We start from the raw sequence: 14,810 nt of genomic DNA on the forward strand, positions 1-14,810 counted from the left end.
TAGTTTTTTTATGTTTAAAAAAAATTTTTTTTTTCAACGTTTATTTATTTTTGGGACAGAGAGAGACAGAGCATGAACGGGGGAGGGGCAGAGAGAGAGGGAGACACAGAATCGGAAACAGGCTCCAGGCTCTGAGCCATCAGCCCAGAGCCTGACGCGGGGCTCGAACTCCTGGACCGCGAGATCGTGACCTGGCTGAAGTCAGATGCTTAACCGACTGCGCCACCCAGGCGCCCCAGTTTTTTTATGTTTTGAGAGAAAGAGGGAGAGAGTAGAGGAGGGGCAGAGAGAGAGAGACGGGGGGAGGGGGAGAGAGAGAGAGAGAGAGAGAGAGAGAGAGAGAGAGAGAGAATCCCAAACAGGCTCTGCACTGTCAGCACAGAGCCAGATGATTTCAAGATGTGTGGTTCTCCTAAGGATCACCCTTATTCCTTTGCTTTCCTTGACCCCTCCTTGGCCAGGAAAAAAGGTTAAAAAGAAAGCCAGCTTTGAGTAATTAATCCTCAGTTGCTTAAGATATTTTTGAGTAAAGGTTTTTGGTGTTGTGCTTTTTTGAGCCAGAATAGCCAAATTTCTTTTATCTACACTATTGGAAATGAAATGAATTATTAGTGATAATAATGACCATTTACTGGGCATCTAATGTGTCCCGAGATCGTTCCATACTTTTATTGCTCTATTTCTAAGAACGCTGCAACACACTCAGGTGCATTTACTGTTTCCATTCCGTTCCACTCCTTTAAGGAGTCCTCAGGATGTACTTATATTCGACTTCACCATGCTTTCTGTCATTCACTGTAGCAGTAGGTTAAAATTACATAAGAAACACGAACAAGTCTTGACCCCTTGCAGAAGAATGTCTGAACTCTATCCAGGACAAATGGCCTGATGCTTGTTTTTGAGAAGATTCCAAGGAGAAAGATTCTACAACCTCCAGAAATTAGTTCCGTTGTTTATTAATATCTAATCAGTAATATGCATTAATGCTTTTTTTATAGATTGGTTGATTGTCTGCTATATTGTTTTACTACATAATAAAGTTTTCTTTGTAAACTGTTTAGTTAAAATAATTTTTAGTTTAAATCCACTTTTTTAAATTTAGCCTTTAAATTTGGACTTCCTCATATGCTCAAGATGGTAATTGTCACCTATTCCCATTTTCTTCCTCAATTTAAATAGCCTTGATTTCTTTCCTGCATTAAAAAATATTTAAGTTTTGTGCCCCCCCCCACCCTGGGTTCAGTTTTTGGATAGTATAGTAGAAAGATTACTTCAGAGGTATAGAATCATCTTTCTACTGTATTCAGTGTAAGTCAAAGCTATGTTAGATTTATGTTCAGTCTAATCTAGAATCTGAATCCTCCCTTCCATCTCTCCCTTTCTCTCTTCCTTCCTCCCTACCTTTCCTCCCTCTTTTAATCTATTCTCTCTTTTTTTTTTTTGAGTAATTACCAAGCGCCTGGCATTGTGAAGTTTTTAATATCAGCTTATTTAATCCCTGTAACAACTACATGGTTAGTGTTATTTTCATTTTACAGATAAGGAAACTGAGACCTGAAAAAACTAATTTAACTTGCCCTAGAGGAGGCAGGTGAACCCTGGGTTCACCCAGGGTTGTCTGACTGCAAAGGTCATTGTCTAGCTGCTGTGTCTTCCAATTAATGCATCCTAGCATCAGTTTTGATTTTTAAATTATACATGTAATTAATTGTCCAATAAAAGTTTAATGGAAACATCTATCAAAAGCTACAACAAATATTAATTCCTTTAATCACCAACTATGTCCAAACACTGTGGTTTCTTATCATCCTGTCTGCAGAAATAAAATACCGTTGTATATACATTTTTCAGAATTTCACACTTCCAGTTTGCAGTTCCTTATAGTCATATAGGTCTTTTTATTGAAATTTTCTGATTCTTTTCCTAATGGGGATCTGCTGTTTCACTAAATTAACATACTATTTCCTGGTTAGCTATTCTTCTGCCAGGGGTTGTTTGGATTGCTTTCAGGTTTTAATTACAAAACAGTATGTTCAATTAAATTATTTTCTGTTTCAAATTACTTCTTTGCCACATGTTCCTTTAAGTCAAGGGGTATAACTATTTGTAGTGTGAATTGCCAAATCACTCTGTAGAAAGTTCCCACCATTTACAGTGTCCCCATCAATATTAGATGTAGTTAACATCTAATCAAAAGCCAAATGGTAAATGCTTAACTTGTATTTCTTTAATTATTAGTGAGATTGATCCCTCACTAAGTGTTTATTTGTCTTCTGGAGTAAATTTTCTATTCATAACTTTAAACCATTTGTTAATTGGATCCTTGACAAATTTCCATCAGCTACTTATATATATGGAAAGTAAATCCTTTATAGATTATTTATTATTATTCTTTTTCCATTGTATTGTTATGTATTTATTAAAATGATTTTTTGGCAGATATTTATAATTGTTTTGCAATCAATCAACCTGAACTCTATTCTTTCAGAGCCCCACCTTGCTTTCAGATCTCTGTCCTTCCTCAGAGAAGCTTCCAGACCACTATAAGATATCCTTCCTCCTCCTCAAATCACCCTCTATTCTGTTATCCTATTTTTGTTTTGGGGTTTATTTTTGAAGCTTTTTTTTAATGTTTATTTTTGAGAGAGAGAGAGAGAGAGAGAGAGAGAGAGCACACGCACATGCACGTGCAAGTGGCATAGGAGCAGAGAGAGGACAAAGGATCCAAAGTGGGCTCGGTGCTGATAGCAGCAAACCAATGTGGGGCTCAACCTCACGGACCGTGAGATTATGACTTGACAGAAATCAGAAGCTCAGCCGACTGAACCATCCAGGTACCCCGTTTTATTTTGTTTTCTAATGTTTATTTATTTATTTTGAGAGAAAGCGTGAGTGGGGGAGGGGCAGAGAGAGAGAGGAAGAGAGAGAATCTCAAGCAGGCTCCCAGCTGTCAGCACAGGGACTCAGTCTCACAAACCATAAGATTATGACCTGAGCTGAGATCAAGAGTCATACACTTAACCTGACTGAGCCACCCAGGCACCCCTCTATTTTTGTATTTATCACAGCACATTCCAGCTGGCATAATGTATTTTATTTGTATATTATCTAGATCCACTAGAATGAAACATCCTATAACTTATATTCACAGCTGTATCCCCAGTTCCTAGCACAAAGAAAGTGCTCAGTAAATATTTTTGAAAGAATGAACCAAACTTTGCCATTGAAAATTTCTTCTGTTGCTTCAAAGGAAAAGAAGTGATGTTTCTTATGCAATTGAGGCAATTTCAACTGTTCCATTTTCTTCTAGCTTATTTTAGTTTTAAAATATTTTATTCTTTTGGAGTACCTGGGGGCCCAGTCAGTTGAGCGTCCAACTTCAGCTCAGGTCATGATCTCACAGTTGGTGAGTTTGAGCCCCCAGAGCCTGGAGCCTGCTTCGGATTCTGTGTCTCCATCTCTCTCTGCCCCTCCCCTGCTCACTCTCTCTCTCTATCAAAAATAAATAAACATTAAAATTTTTAAAAAATATTTTACTCTTTTCCCATCTGAAAATTTTTTTGTGGTACAGCATAAATCTCTGACATTTTGTAGAGTTTTGCTTTTTTTCATGTTTTTTTTTTGAACCTCTATCAGTTTGACTCAGTTTTATTGTCTTAATGTCTATATCCTAAACTTTCTGATGGCCATTTAATTATAATACGGCTTAAGATTTTATACAACTGAGTCCCTCGATATATTCCAGCCCCAAGTTTCCTTGAGATTCTTACTCTTCTCTTTTCCACATACTTTTTATATTATAATTTCTATGAGATATCCTATTGAGATAATTGGTATTATATTAAATTTATAAATTAATTTAGGCTTTGTCATCTTTGTTGTCTTAAATATACCTACCCAGATAGAAAGCTTATTTTTCCTTATTGAAGTGTCTTTGGTTTCTGCCACTAGAGTTTTGTAATTCCATGTATACAGGTCTCTTATCACTCTCACTAAATATTTAATTTTTATTGCTGCTTTTGAAAAATACATTCTCTTTTGTCAATGTATTTTTGGTTTGTTAATAAAAATCATGAAACAAATGATACTTTGTGAGTTTATCTTCTAATCTGTGACTATCCTAAAGTTGTTTACAAACTAATATTTTTGATGATTGTCAAGTTTTCTAAATATAAATTTCCATTTGCAAAGAGTGATTTTCAAAAATCTCATATTAATCATATTTCTTTGTCCTATTGCAATTGCTAGACTCCCTTAAATTATATTACATAGAAGTGTTAATAAGGAACATCTTTAATTTATTCTAAGTTTTAAGTAGAACACTTCTATAATTTTTCATTAAAAACAATTTCTTCATTAAATTTCTTGGGGCACCTGGGTGGCTTAGTTGGTTAAGCATCCAGCTTCAGCTCAGATCATGATCTTGCGGGTTCCTCAGTTCGAGCCCCGCTCTGTGCTGACAGCTTGGAGCCTGGAACCTGCTTCAGATTCTGTCTGCCTTTCTATCTGCCCCTCCCCAGCTTGCACTCTGCCTCTCTCTATCTCTCCCCCCCCCCTAAAAAATTAAACATTAAAAAAAAAAACCCACAATGCTGTCTCTGGTTGGGAATAATTATTTTAAAAAAAATTTGGTTGGGAATAATTATTTAAAAAAAAATTTTTTTTAATGTTTATTTTTTGAGACAATGCGAGAGACAGAGTGCAAGCAGCGGAGGGGCAGACAGAGGGAGACACAGGATCCTAAGCGGGCCCCAGGCTCTGAGCTGTCAGCACAGAGCTGGATGCGGGGCTCAAACTCATGGACAGTGAGATTGTGACCTGAGCCGAAGTTGGACGCTTAACCGACTAAGCCACCCAGGCGCCCCTGCTCTTCCTTTATATAATGACTTATATTTCCTTAATTTCATGTTAAGCGCTTGCTACATTTTGCCCGCTAAGATTCTATGAATTTAACATTTATTGTCTTAAGTAGGGATTAATCTAGAATTTTATTTCTGGTCAGTCTTTATAATCCAAACAAATTATTTGCTTCAAAAAATTAGGAGAACATAACATAATTTTTCTATATTTAAAAGAGAATTTTACATTAAATAGAGATAATTCTTAGAGTATCTAAAACCCTGTCCAGTAAAAGTCACAACTATGTTTTTCTCTTTCATGGGAGCTCCTGGATGACGTTGTTCTATGTTCTCAAGTTGTGACTGTGCCAGTTTTGCCTCTTTGTATTTTTGTTAAAGTCATTTATTTAACTTAGGGTTTCAAAGCTATTAAAGAAAAGCTGTATGTAATATTTCTCAATAACATTTTACTATTGTTCTTGTTAGTTGATGATGACCTCTAAATTTCTAATTTTATTATTTAAAAAAAGTTGTCCAATGGTTTGCCTGTTTTGTCATTCTTTTTGAAGAACCAGCCAAACCCTGTGGAACGTCACATTACTAATAATTTTTCTCGTTTATTTATTTATTTTTTTTGGTTTGTTTTTGTTTTCCCTTGCTCCTTTTTTATATTTAAAAAGAATTTAGACAGGGGCGCCTGGGTGGCTCAGTCACTTGAGTGTGTCCAACCCTTGACTCAGGTCACAATCTCCAAGTTCGTGGGTTCAAGCCCCACATCAGGCTTTGCACTGACAGTGCAAAGTCTGGTTGGGATTCTGTCTCCCTCTCTCCCTGCCCCTCCTCTGCTTGTTCCCTGTCTCTCAAGATAAAAACAAACAAACAAAAAAGAATTTAGACATAGTTCATTACATTCCCTATTTTCAGTCTTGCTATTGTAAGCATTTAGACCTCTGTATTTTTCTTTGGTTTCTTTTTAGTAGTTACTCTGAAATTATTGGATTAACTTTTATCTTTAGAATACATCAGTGCTCCCTCACATTCAGCTTGCAACTGTGTATTAAAATTATGAAAATATTTTTTTCAGATTATTAACTTATTAGTTGGAAATGTACAAAAGCATGAGAAACACGTAGAGGAGAAAATAGAAGTATAAAGATGAAAGAAAGAGTTCCCATAGTCTAACTCCAAACTGTGGACGCTGATTCTATCCTGTATTTTCAGCCACACACAGTTGATACCAGATAGACTCAAATGTGAACTGAAGGGTGTGAGAAGTTGATAGGGAAATAAAAATTTGACAAGGTTAAACTGAATGTGGATAATTTGGTTTTTTATAAAATTTTATTTACTTTAAAAATTTTTTTTATACATTTATTTTTATTTTTGAGAGACAGAGAGAGACAGAGCACAAGTGGGGGATGGGCAGAGAGGGAAGGAGACACAGAAACCAAGGAGGTTCCAGGCTCTGAGCTGTCAGCACAGGGCCCAATGCAGGGCTCAAACTCACAAACCGCAAGATCATGACCCAAGCCGAAGTCAGAAGCTCAACCGACTGAGCCACCCAGGCGCCCCTAAATTTTTATTTATTTTTGAGAGAGAGAGAGAGAGAGAGAAAGAGAAAGAGAGAGATAGAGTATGAGCAAGGGAGGGCCAAAGAGAGAGGGAGACACCGAATCTGAAGCAGGCTCCAGGCTCTGAGCTGTCAGCACAGAGCCCATTGTGGGCCTTGAACTCACAAGCCGTGAGATCGTGACCTGAGCCGAAGTTGGATGCTTAACTGACTGAGCCACCCAGGCTCAGTGGATAATTGAGAGTTAACGATGGCATCATTCAATTACATTGTATTTACAGCTGAGACTGTTCAGTAGCAAGGGCCAGAGTTGCGGGGACCTTAAAGCACACACTTACATTACTTCATGTCTTAGCATCCCAGACATTTCCCTGCCTCACATACCTGGATTCCTCAGCCTTGAGAGCTGTGTTGCTAAAATCAGTTGTCCTTATTTCAGATGTTCTAATAATGCTCATCCTTTTGAATGAATTTATGTCACTTTCTTCTGGAGTCAAAGTAGAATGAAAACATCGTTCACCTTCGAAAGTCAGTGTTACATTTGAGATGGTGACATGTTTTGAGGATTCTTTGCATTCATTCTTAATTTTTGTATCTCGTAGACACCCAGGCTTCAGAATGTTTTCCATTTTTTCCTTTGAAAATAATAAACAGCAGCAAATCAGGTAACAGAACAGTGTCACACAGAAATAGATGATTTCTGGAGCAATATCTAATACAGTAATCATGTCATTCGTATTAACTGAGTGCCCTCGAGTGCCTGGGCGCAGTAATAAGGGAATGACGCTTGGTGTTGTGTGGCCACTGAGGAGGCCAGGCGGGCATCAGAGGCTTCTAGTGTGGGACCTGACAAAGCCCATTCAGAAGCTCATGTGGTCAGGCACACCGCTGTCACCTCGCACGAGAAAACTAGTATTTAATTACAGCATTTCCTCTTTCTGAATTGTTGGGGCATGGAAGGTTGTCTAGAAATGCCTTGCCACCTGCTCTCCAATCTAATGTTGCTCTTTATTTAAGAGCATTTACCAGATGACATGAGTTGGGAGGTTCACAATAAGACAAAAGCATTTATTTCTCAAAAGACTTAGAACCAATACCTAGAACTAATACTATAAAATCTCTCTGGTTGTCTTGATTTCTTGGTTTCTATTAATGCATTACCTCTCCTCACCACTCACTGTCTTCCTCAGAATCTGTCTTGGGCCTCAGAGGAATTGGTCAGTGGGTCCTAAGGACTCCGTCTGTCTGACATCCCTCATACCTGTACCCTCCTCCTCCCATCAGCACCGCCTAGTCCATCGCCTCTCCTGACTTCCTTCTAAAATAACACAATACTCTTCTTCCTTAAAGAAAACACGTTTTTTCCGTAACACATACTTACTGTAGAATATTTAGAAAATCCTGGAAGATATAAAGTGAAAGGGAGAATATTATTGTCTGCTTAAGGCCACTGGCCAGAAATAACTACTCCTATGGCACATGTCATTTAGTCTTTGTGCCCATTTATTTATTTTGTACGTTTCTTCTTTGTGATAACATTTCAGTTCTATATCCTAATGATTTTATTAAAAGCATTCTCCTCATGTCATTAAAAATTGTGTAAAACTGCTTGAATTTTTTTGAATTAAAAATTATTTCTAGGGGCGCCTGGGTGGCGCAGTCGGTTAAGCGTCTGACTTCAGCCAGGTCACAATCTCGCGGTCCGGGAGTTCGAGCCCCGCGTCAGGCTCTGGGCTGATGGCTCAGAGCCTGGAGCCTGTTTCCGATTCTGTATCTCCCTCTCTCTCTGCCCCTCCCCCGTTCATGCTCTGTCTCTCTCTGTCCCCAAAAAATAAATAAACGTTGAAAAAATAAATAAATAAAAAAAATTATTTCTATTGTAGGAAATAGAAAATTCAGAAAAGTGTAAAGAGGAAAATATTAATCCCAGAATCTAGAAATAAACTGCTGTTAACAGTATGACTTTCTCACCTTCTATTGTTTGTGAGCATGAAATGTATTTTCATGTAATAGGAATCATACTCACTTTTCACTCAACTTTTCCCAATCATGAAAATTTCTGCAAGAAAAATTTTTCCAACAATTTTAATAACTAGAGAGTAGTCATTCATTTAATAGATATTTACTGACTGTCTATGGTCTAGGCTGATACTGTCGTTGCTCCTGAAAAAAATAAAGAAGGCACCTGTCCTTCGTAGATTTACATTAGTTTAGCAATTCCCCTGTGGTGGATATTTAGGTTACTTTCAAATTTTCGTTACTTCATTTTTACCAACATGGTATAGATATAGTATAATTAACATCTTTACAGCTAAATCCTCATTCTTATTTCTGATTAATTCCTTAAGAAAGATTCCTAGAAATGGAGTCACTGAATCAAAGGGTATAAACATTGTTAGGTTCTTGATTCATAATGATTTCAAGAAAGTTTGGGCCAATTCTCATCCCTACCACAAACCTATAAGAATTCCAAGTTGACCACATCTTTACTAACACTGACTATTTTTCTTCTTCTTTAAAAAAATTTTTTTTAATGTTTATTTATTTTTGAGAGAGACAGAGAGGCAGAGTGTGAGAGGGAAGGGGCAGAAAGAGAGGGAGACACAGAATCAAAGCAGGCTCCAGGCTCCCAGCTGTCAGCACAGAGCCTGACACGGGGCTCGAACTCATGGACTGCGAGATCATGACCTGAGCCAAAGTTGGATACTTAACTGACTGAGCCACCCAGTGCCCATATTTTTATTCTTTTAATTAACAGTTTTATAGGTTATTTTTCCCCCAAGTTTGCATTCCTTTGATTACTAGTGAGGTTAAATTTTCTCCACGATATTTATTGCAGTTGCTTCTTCTGTAAAATATTTATCCTTGCCCTTTATGACTTTTCTCTTGTGGGCCCCATGGAGATTTTCCTCAGTAGTCCTCAAACTTCTCTCTTTATCTACATTCCATGTTACCGTCAGGTTAACCTTTCTAAAAACACAGCTCCTTCACTCCCCCACACAGAGGTTTTCTATAGTTAAAGTTTGCCCAAAGAGCAAAGTCCACGCTTCTTAATTTGGCATTCAAGGTTTGCAGACAACTTTCGAATCCTATATCCCAATATTTTCCGTATATATTATGCTCCAGCCAAACTGAACTAACTGTTCTTGGATATGGCTCTGTGGTTTTTCACTTTCTGGCTTTTTCTAAAGCAAGTTACTTCTTTTGGTATTTTATTTTTCTATTTCCACCCTCACTTTTACCCACTGAAATTTCACCCCATCCTTCAATGTAGTGTGTACTTTTATATACATTTAAACTTTAAAATAGCCCTTACATATCAGTATCCTCGCTTTGGAGATGAGGAAACTGAGGCTCACACAGCTTCAGTGGATTGGTCAAACAGATACGCAGCAGGGCAAGTTTCCAACCCAAGTCTTCTGACCCTGGTCCCAAAGTTCTTTCCATCCCACCACAGCTTTCTGATACTGGGTTAAATCTGATGGTAAGCATGGTCACGCCTCTTTCAGGACATGTCTTACAACTCCTTTACACTGGGGCTCAGGGATACTATCTCATTAAAATTACTCAGAGCACATTTCACAGCATTTTGATAATCAATGTCAAGTAGCTAACCAAGAAGGGCAATCTTGGTTATCACTCCTGTTCTTGATTATTAAGAATGAGTCTTCCATGTCACATACCTTTTCCTCTTGCTTGGCCCTTAGTATGTCATCGTTTTCAAACACCACTGTAACCTCCGAGTTGTTTGGGACATCACAGACATCCGTGACTTCTGTGACTTCTGTGACAATTTTTATATCTGGGGCCTCTGTGACCTCATTTTCTGGAACATCTGTGACGTCTGTGACATCGGTGACATCTGTGAATTCTGAGAAATCAATGCTTTCTATGGCATTTACAGGGTCTGAACATGTGTACATGTGCGGGGTCTGTATGGCTGCAAATGCTGCAATATCCATGATGTCCACTGAACCTGTGATATCTGTGCTATTGGTGATTTCCGAGAGGCTTGAGACTTCTGACAGTTTGGAAGCTTTGGCTTTCTCCTGATTCAAGAGGGAGATGAGTTCCACCCATTGACAAAATAGGGTGTCCTGTTTACATGCAGGGGCACAGAGCTGCAGGTAGTAGGCTCGACCACTGACCAGCTTTACTTTGAGGCGCATATTCTCAGCATCGTGCACAGAAAGAGTCACAAACTGTAGAGGGAGAAACCTGCAAACAAACACAAATGTCATCTGGAGGCCTGATTGGAGACCTGTCAAAAGGCCTTTCCTTTTATGTTGCATAGCAGTTGTGACAGTGAGGTTCAGGGAAACAGGCTTGTCTCCCAGACGGGCCTGGTTTGGGACAGGCACAAGGTTGAACAGTACCTTCTTGTGGCCACCATGTTCCCAGGTCTGGTCCTTAGCTTTTGAGGCTCAAAACTTTGATTTTTAGTACATGTAACCAGGCTCCTGAGGGCCATCTCGCTCAAAGCATACTCCTAAGACTCTGATGAGCTTAAAAAATCAGAGTATCAACTATTTATCTTGAGAAGTTGTCCTACTTAGTTAATCCTGGAAAGCTGAGAGAGAAGTTGAGTGATTGCTCTAGGTCATACAGCAAGTTAGTGGCTTGAGACAAGACTAGAGCTAATCCTTTTTTTTTTTTTTTTAATTATTTATTTTTGGGAGAGTGCAAGTTGGGGAGGGGCAGAGAGAGTGGGACAGAGGATCCAAAGTTCTGCACTGACAGCAGCAAGGCTGATGAGGACCTGGAAGTCACGATCTGCAAGCTCATGACCTGAGCCGAAGTTGGACGCTCAACAGACTGAGGCACACAGGTGCCCCAAGACCAGAGCTAATTCTGATGGAGGCTGAGATGCTGGGGAAAGAAGGACATGCCCTAGAGAGGCAGTTTATTATGAATCTTCAGTTCCTGTTACTTAGGTTTAGTTTTTAAAAATTAACTACCTGTTTGACTGCCAGCTTGTCATAAGCTATTTTCCCAGACTTTGAGGACATGACTCTATCATTTGTCACACAGTGCAAGTGAGATGCTCCCTTGGAGCAAATATCATTGGTGTTTCTATTTTCAGTTTCTCAGGGGTAAAGCATGTTTTCTGAGAGATCCTTAACCTCTTCCCTTTGTAACTCACCTGGTGAGCACCAGGTTCTCTGGAGAAGGAGATGTCAGGAGCCTTTGAAATAGGGGTTCTGTATCTTTCTGGGCTTCAGGTGTCAGATGTGCCAGAAGCATCACATTGGGGGTCTTGTGGGTGCTACTGGAAGAGCAGATGCCTACAGTCACCCAGTTGGCTCGGTTGTGAAGGTAAATGGATTCACCTCTCCTATTAACCTAGGGTAGAGAACAGGAAGAGGAGTTTTGTGATAAAGTATATGGCCCCAACAACCTGGCTTACCTGAGCAGTGCACAAAATAATGGAGAAATGAACCATGATGCATTTGTTCAATCACTTGTTGATGTGAATGCTTAGAAATATCACAGTGTGGGATGCCTAGGTAGCTCAGTTGGTTGAGCGTCCAACTTCAGCTCAGGTCATGATCTTGTGGTTCATGAGTTCGAGCCCCACATCAGGCTCTGCTGACAGCTCAGAGCTTGGAACCTGCTTCAGACTCTGTGTCTCCCTCTCTCTCTGCCCCTTCCCTGCTCATGTTCTATCTCTCTGTCTCTCAAAAATGAATAAACATTAAAACATTTTTTCAAAATAAAAGAAATATCACAGTGAATGGACGGACACAGTCCCTGGGCCATGGGGGTTCTGTCAGGGAAGGTGAACATTAAGCAAACATGTCACTAATCATTATTGCAAGAAGTATTCCCAAGTACAAGGTCAGGGTGCTGTGCTGTGAAGCATATAACAGGAGACTTGATTTAAGAGGAGATATAGGCAGTGGTGTGCTGGTAAATGTGTAACAACTATCTCTTGGAAGATATGCATATGATAATTACATATTTTACTGCTATAAAGGATGAGTAGCACAATTTACAAACAATGATATTTACAATTTTCTTCATTTTAAATTCAATATAGTCAATTGATTCTCACACAAGTCTTCACTGACCTTTGCCAAATTTTTATATCCATAACCTCAAGAGCATAAATAATAGTAAAATGTAGTAAAATAATAGGAATGATGAGGTTTGAGTATATAAGTTTATACAATCTAATTTTTAATAATGGCTGTGTTAAACAGTAGACCTGCAAACTTCCAGAACACTTAGCTGCTCCAGCACACCCTGGACATAGGGTCAGAGAAATCTCCCAGAGGAAGAGACCTCTCGCTGAGACCTGAACAATATGAGATAAACTGGCTGGACAGGAGAACTTTCCAGGCAGAGGAATAGCATGTGCAAAAATCCCCAAATCAAAGAATCTTGGCCAGTAAAAATCTCTGCCAGTTGGAAGATGAGAAAACTGAAAAGTGGCTAGACAGGGATGTGAAGGAAGCCAAAGAGGGGCAACACTTGGTTTCTCAGCTGTACATTCTCAAAAAAAAAAAAAAAAAAAAAAAAAACCCACAAAAAAACCACAATCACTTAAAAACAGATATACTCAGAAAAAGGTTGTAGCCCACACTATGGACCTACCCAAAGCCATGCCTGATTAACAGCATTCAGAATTCATCCATTATTTGCCCCTCAGGGATGGTGCTCCAGCTCTGGGGTTAAATACTGATAAACCTAAACTGGTCATGGTGATTTCATGCCCTTGCCAATGCTTGCTTTCAGCAGGGGCATGTGACCCCCTCCTGGCCAATGAGACACAGCGGGGGCCTCCTGGTGGCTCTGGGAACAGTTTCTCAGCCCTCACAGAAAGTTGCTAGGATGAGAGCATTTCGTCTGTTTCTGGCAGCTGTCACCATCCTGTTTGCATGTAATGTCCTGAGGGGAGCCAATCTGAGGGTAATAGAGCAAAAGGAGAGGACCAGGGTCCTCAATGACTCCATGCAAGGGAGCTGTGCTCTTTTACTTTGAGATCATTGTTCTTTTTTGTTTAAACTTGAGGCATAACCTGTGGCAACTTGCTGCCAAAGACATACTAACCTTGAGAGGTTGTGTACGTCGAAGGGAATAACTTACCCAGTTATGATATGGGGTGTGTCTGGTCTACAGGGTGCTAACTACCTCTCCCAGTGTTCATTAGAGCTTGCAAAAGGTTATTGGAAAAGGGTGCAGGAGGAAGTGAGCTCTTGGTTTTGGGGGTAGATTCCCGTGGTTCATCGCTTACATACAATACCCAGTGCTCATCCCAACCAAAATTCATTTTAATACTCAGTCATGTCATACATTTTATTCTTTAAAATGTCTTCTAAATCTAAGAAAGGAGCCATCTGAATGCTTTCCTGTGGCGGGATGTTTGAATTCATTGTAATTCCTTCATGTCATTTTGGGAAGACATGATAGAATGACAATTATGGTAGAGTTAGAACAGAATTCCCGGGTGAGAGTTTGCTGGGAAAAATTGAGGTGAATTTTCCTTTAACATTATAATTATTTTAGGTTGGCTAAAGTTCCAAAACTATTCCCTTTAACTGTCTCATGCAGTCCTTTATCGCATTTAAAATAATTCTCCTCCCAACCTTTTAAGTTTCTTTGAGAAAATTAATTACTGAAGTTACTGGAACTTAATTCAGGGCTCAAATATGATTTACCTGGATAAAATTGCTCTCTAATATGGGAGGAGATACAAAAGGGGCATACTCTCCTCCATCCAACATATTTTGAAGATCTCCTGCATCTTGGAAGGGTGGGACGGAGATGGCATCTTGCTTATTGATCCTTGTGGTAGAGTTCCTATTGTTCTTCTTCATGGTGCTTACTCACAAACATCAGAGAGTCGAGGGGATGGGAATACAATGAACAGATACAGAGAAAATTTAATATGATGAAGTTGCCTCACTTACTTATTAATTCAACAAATTTTATCAACATCTATGATATGCCAGTCACTGCTTTGGGTATTGGTGATACATCTGAACATGATTGAGAAGATCCCTGTCCCCATGCAGCTTACACTCTATAGGAAGAATAAGCAACTTAAAAAAAAAAAAAAAAAGGATACTGGATGATTAGAGCTCTCAAGACTCTAGAAAAGATCCATGTAACAGAAAATGCCTGGGGAATGGGGCTGGCAACACTTATTTATTTGGGCAGTTAGGAAAGGGAAAGAACCTCTCTAGGAGGCCTTGAAACACACACACCACATCCCCCAAACCATTATGTTCTGTCTTCCTAATTAATAGTACCACTGCTCCTGCCATCATGAAGAGTTCTCAAATCCTTTTTTGTGAGAACTGTATCAAAACTACACTACACTGAGAACGTCTTTTCCTGACCATACACCCTTGACTGATCCTTAGCTCTTGGATGAGGATTTCTAACCAATGACTGTT

The 14,810-nt window shown here is 39.2% G+C and overlaps 1 protein-coding gene across 1 annotated transcript; it reads right to left on the bottom strand.

Moving 5' to 3' along the window:
* Positions 1–6,752: 6,752 nt before the first annotated feature.
* GARIN2 (golgi associated RAB2 interactor family member 2) lies at positions 6,753–14,228 on the bottom strand. The gene is made up of 4 exons (XM_047079750.1): positions 14,070–14,228; positions 11,552–11,751; positions 10,092–10,626; positions 6,753–7,043 (listed from the first exon to the last, which is right to left on the bottom strand). The coding sequence occupies exons 1-4, from the start codon at positions 14,226–14,228 to the stop codon at positions 6,753–6,755; spliced, it is 1,185 nt and encodes a 394-aa protein (XP_046935706.1).
* Between the last annotated feature and the right edge of the window lie 582 nt (positions 14,229–14,810).

The sequence above is a fragment of the Lynx rufus genome, unplaced genomic scaffold, assembly GCF_022079265.1.
Source record: "Lynx rufus isolate CCGP_SWC_20201006 ecotype Redwood Valley unplaced genomic scaffold, mLynRuf1.p SCAF_17, whole genome shotgun sequence".
NCBI classification, from domain to species: domain Eukaryota; kingdom Metazoa; phylum Chordata; class Mammalia; order Carnivora; family Felidae; genus Lynx; species Lynx rufus.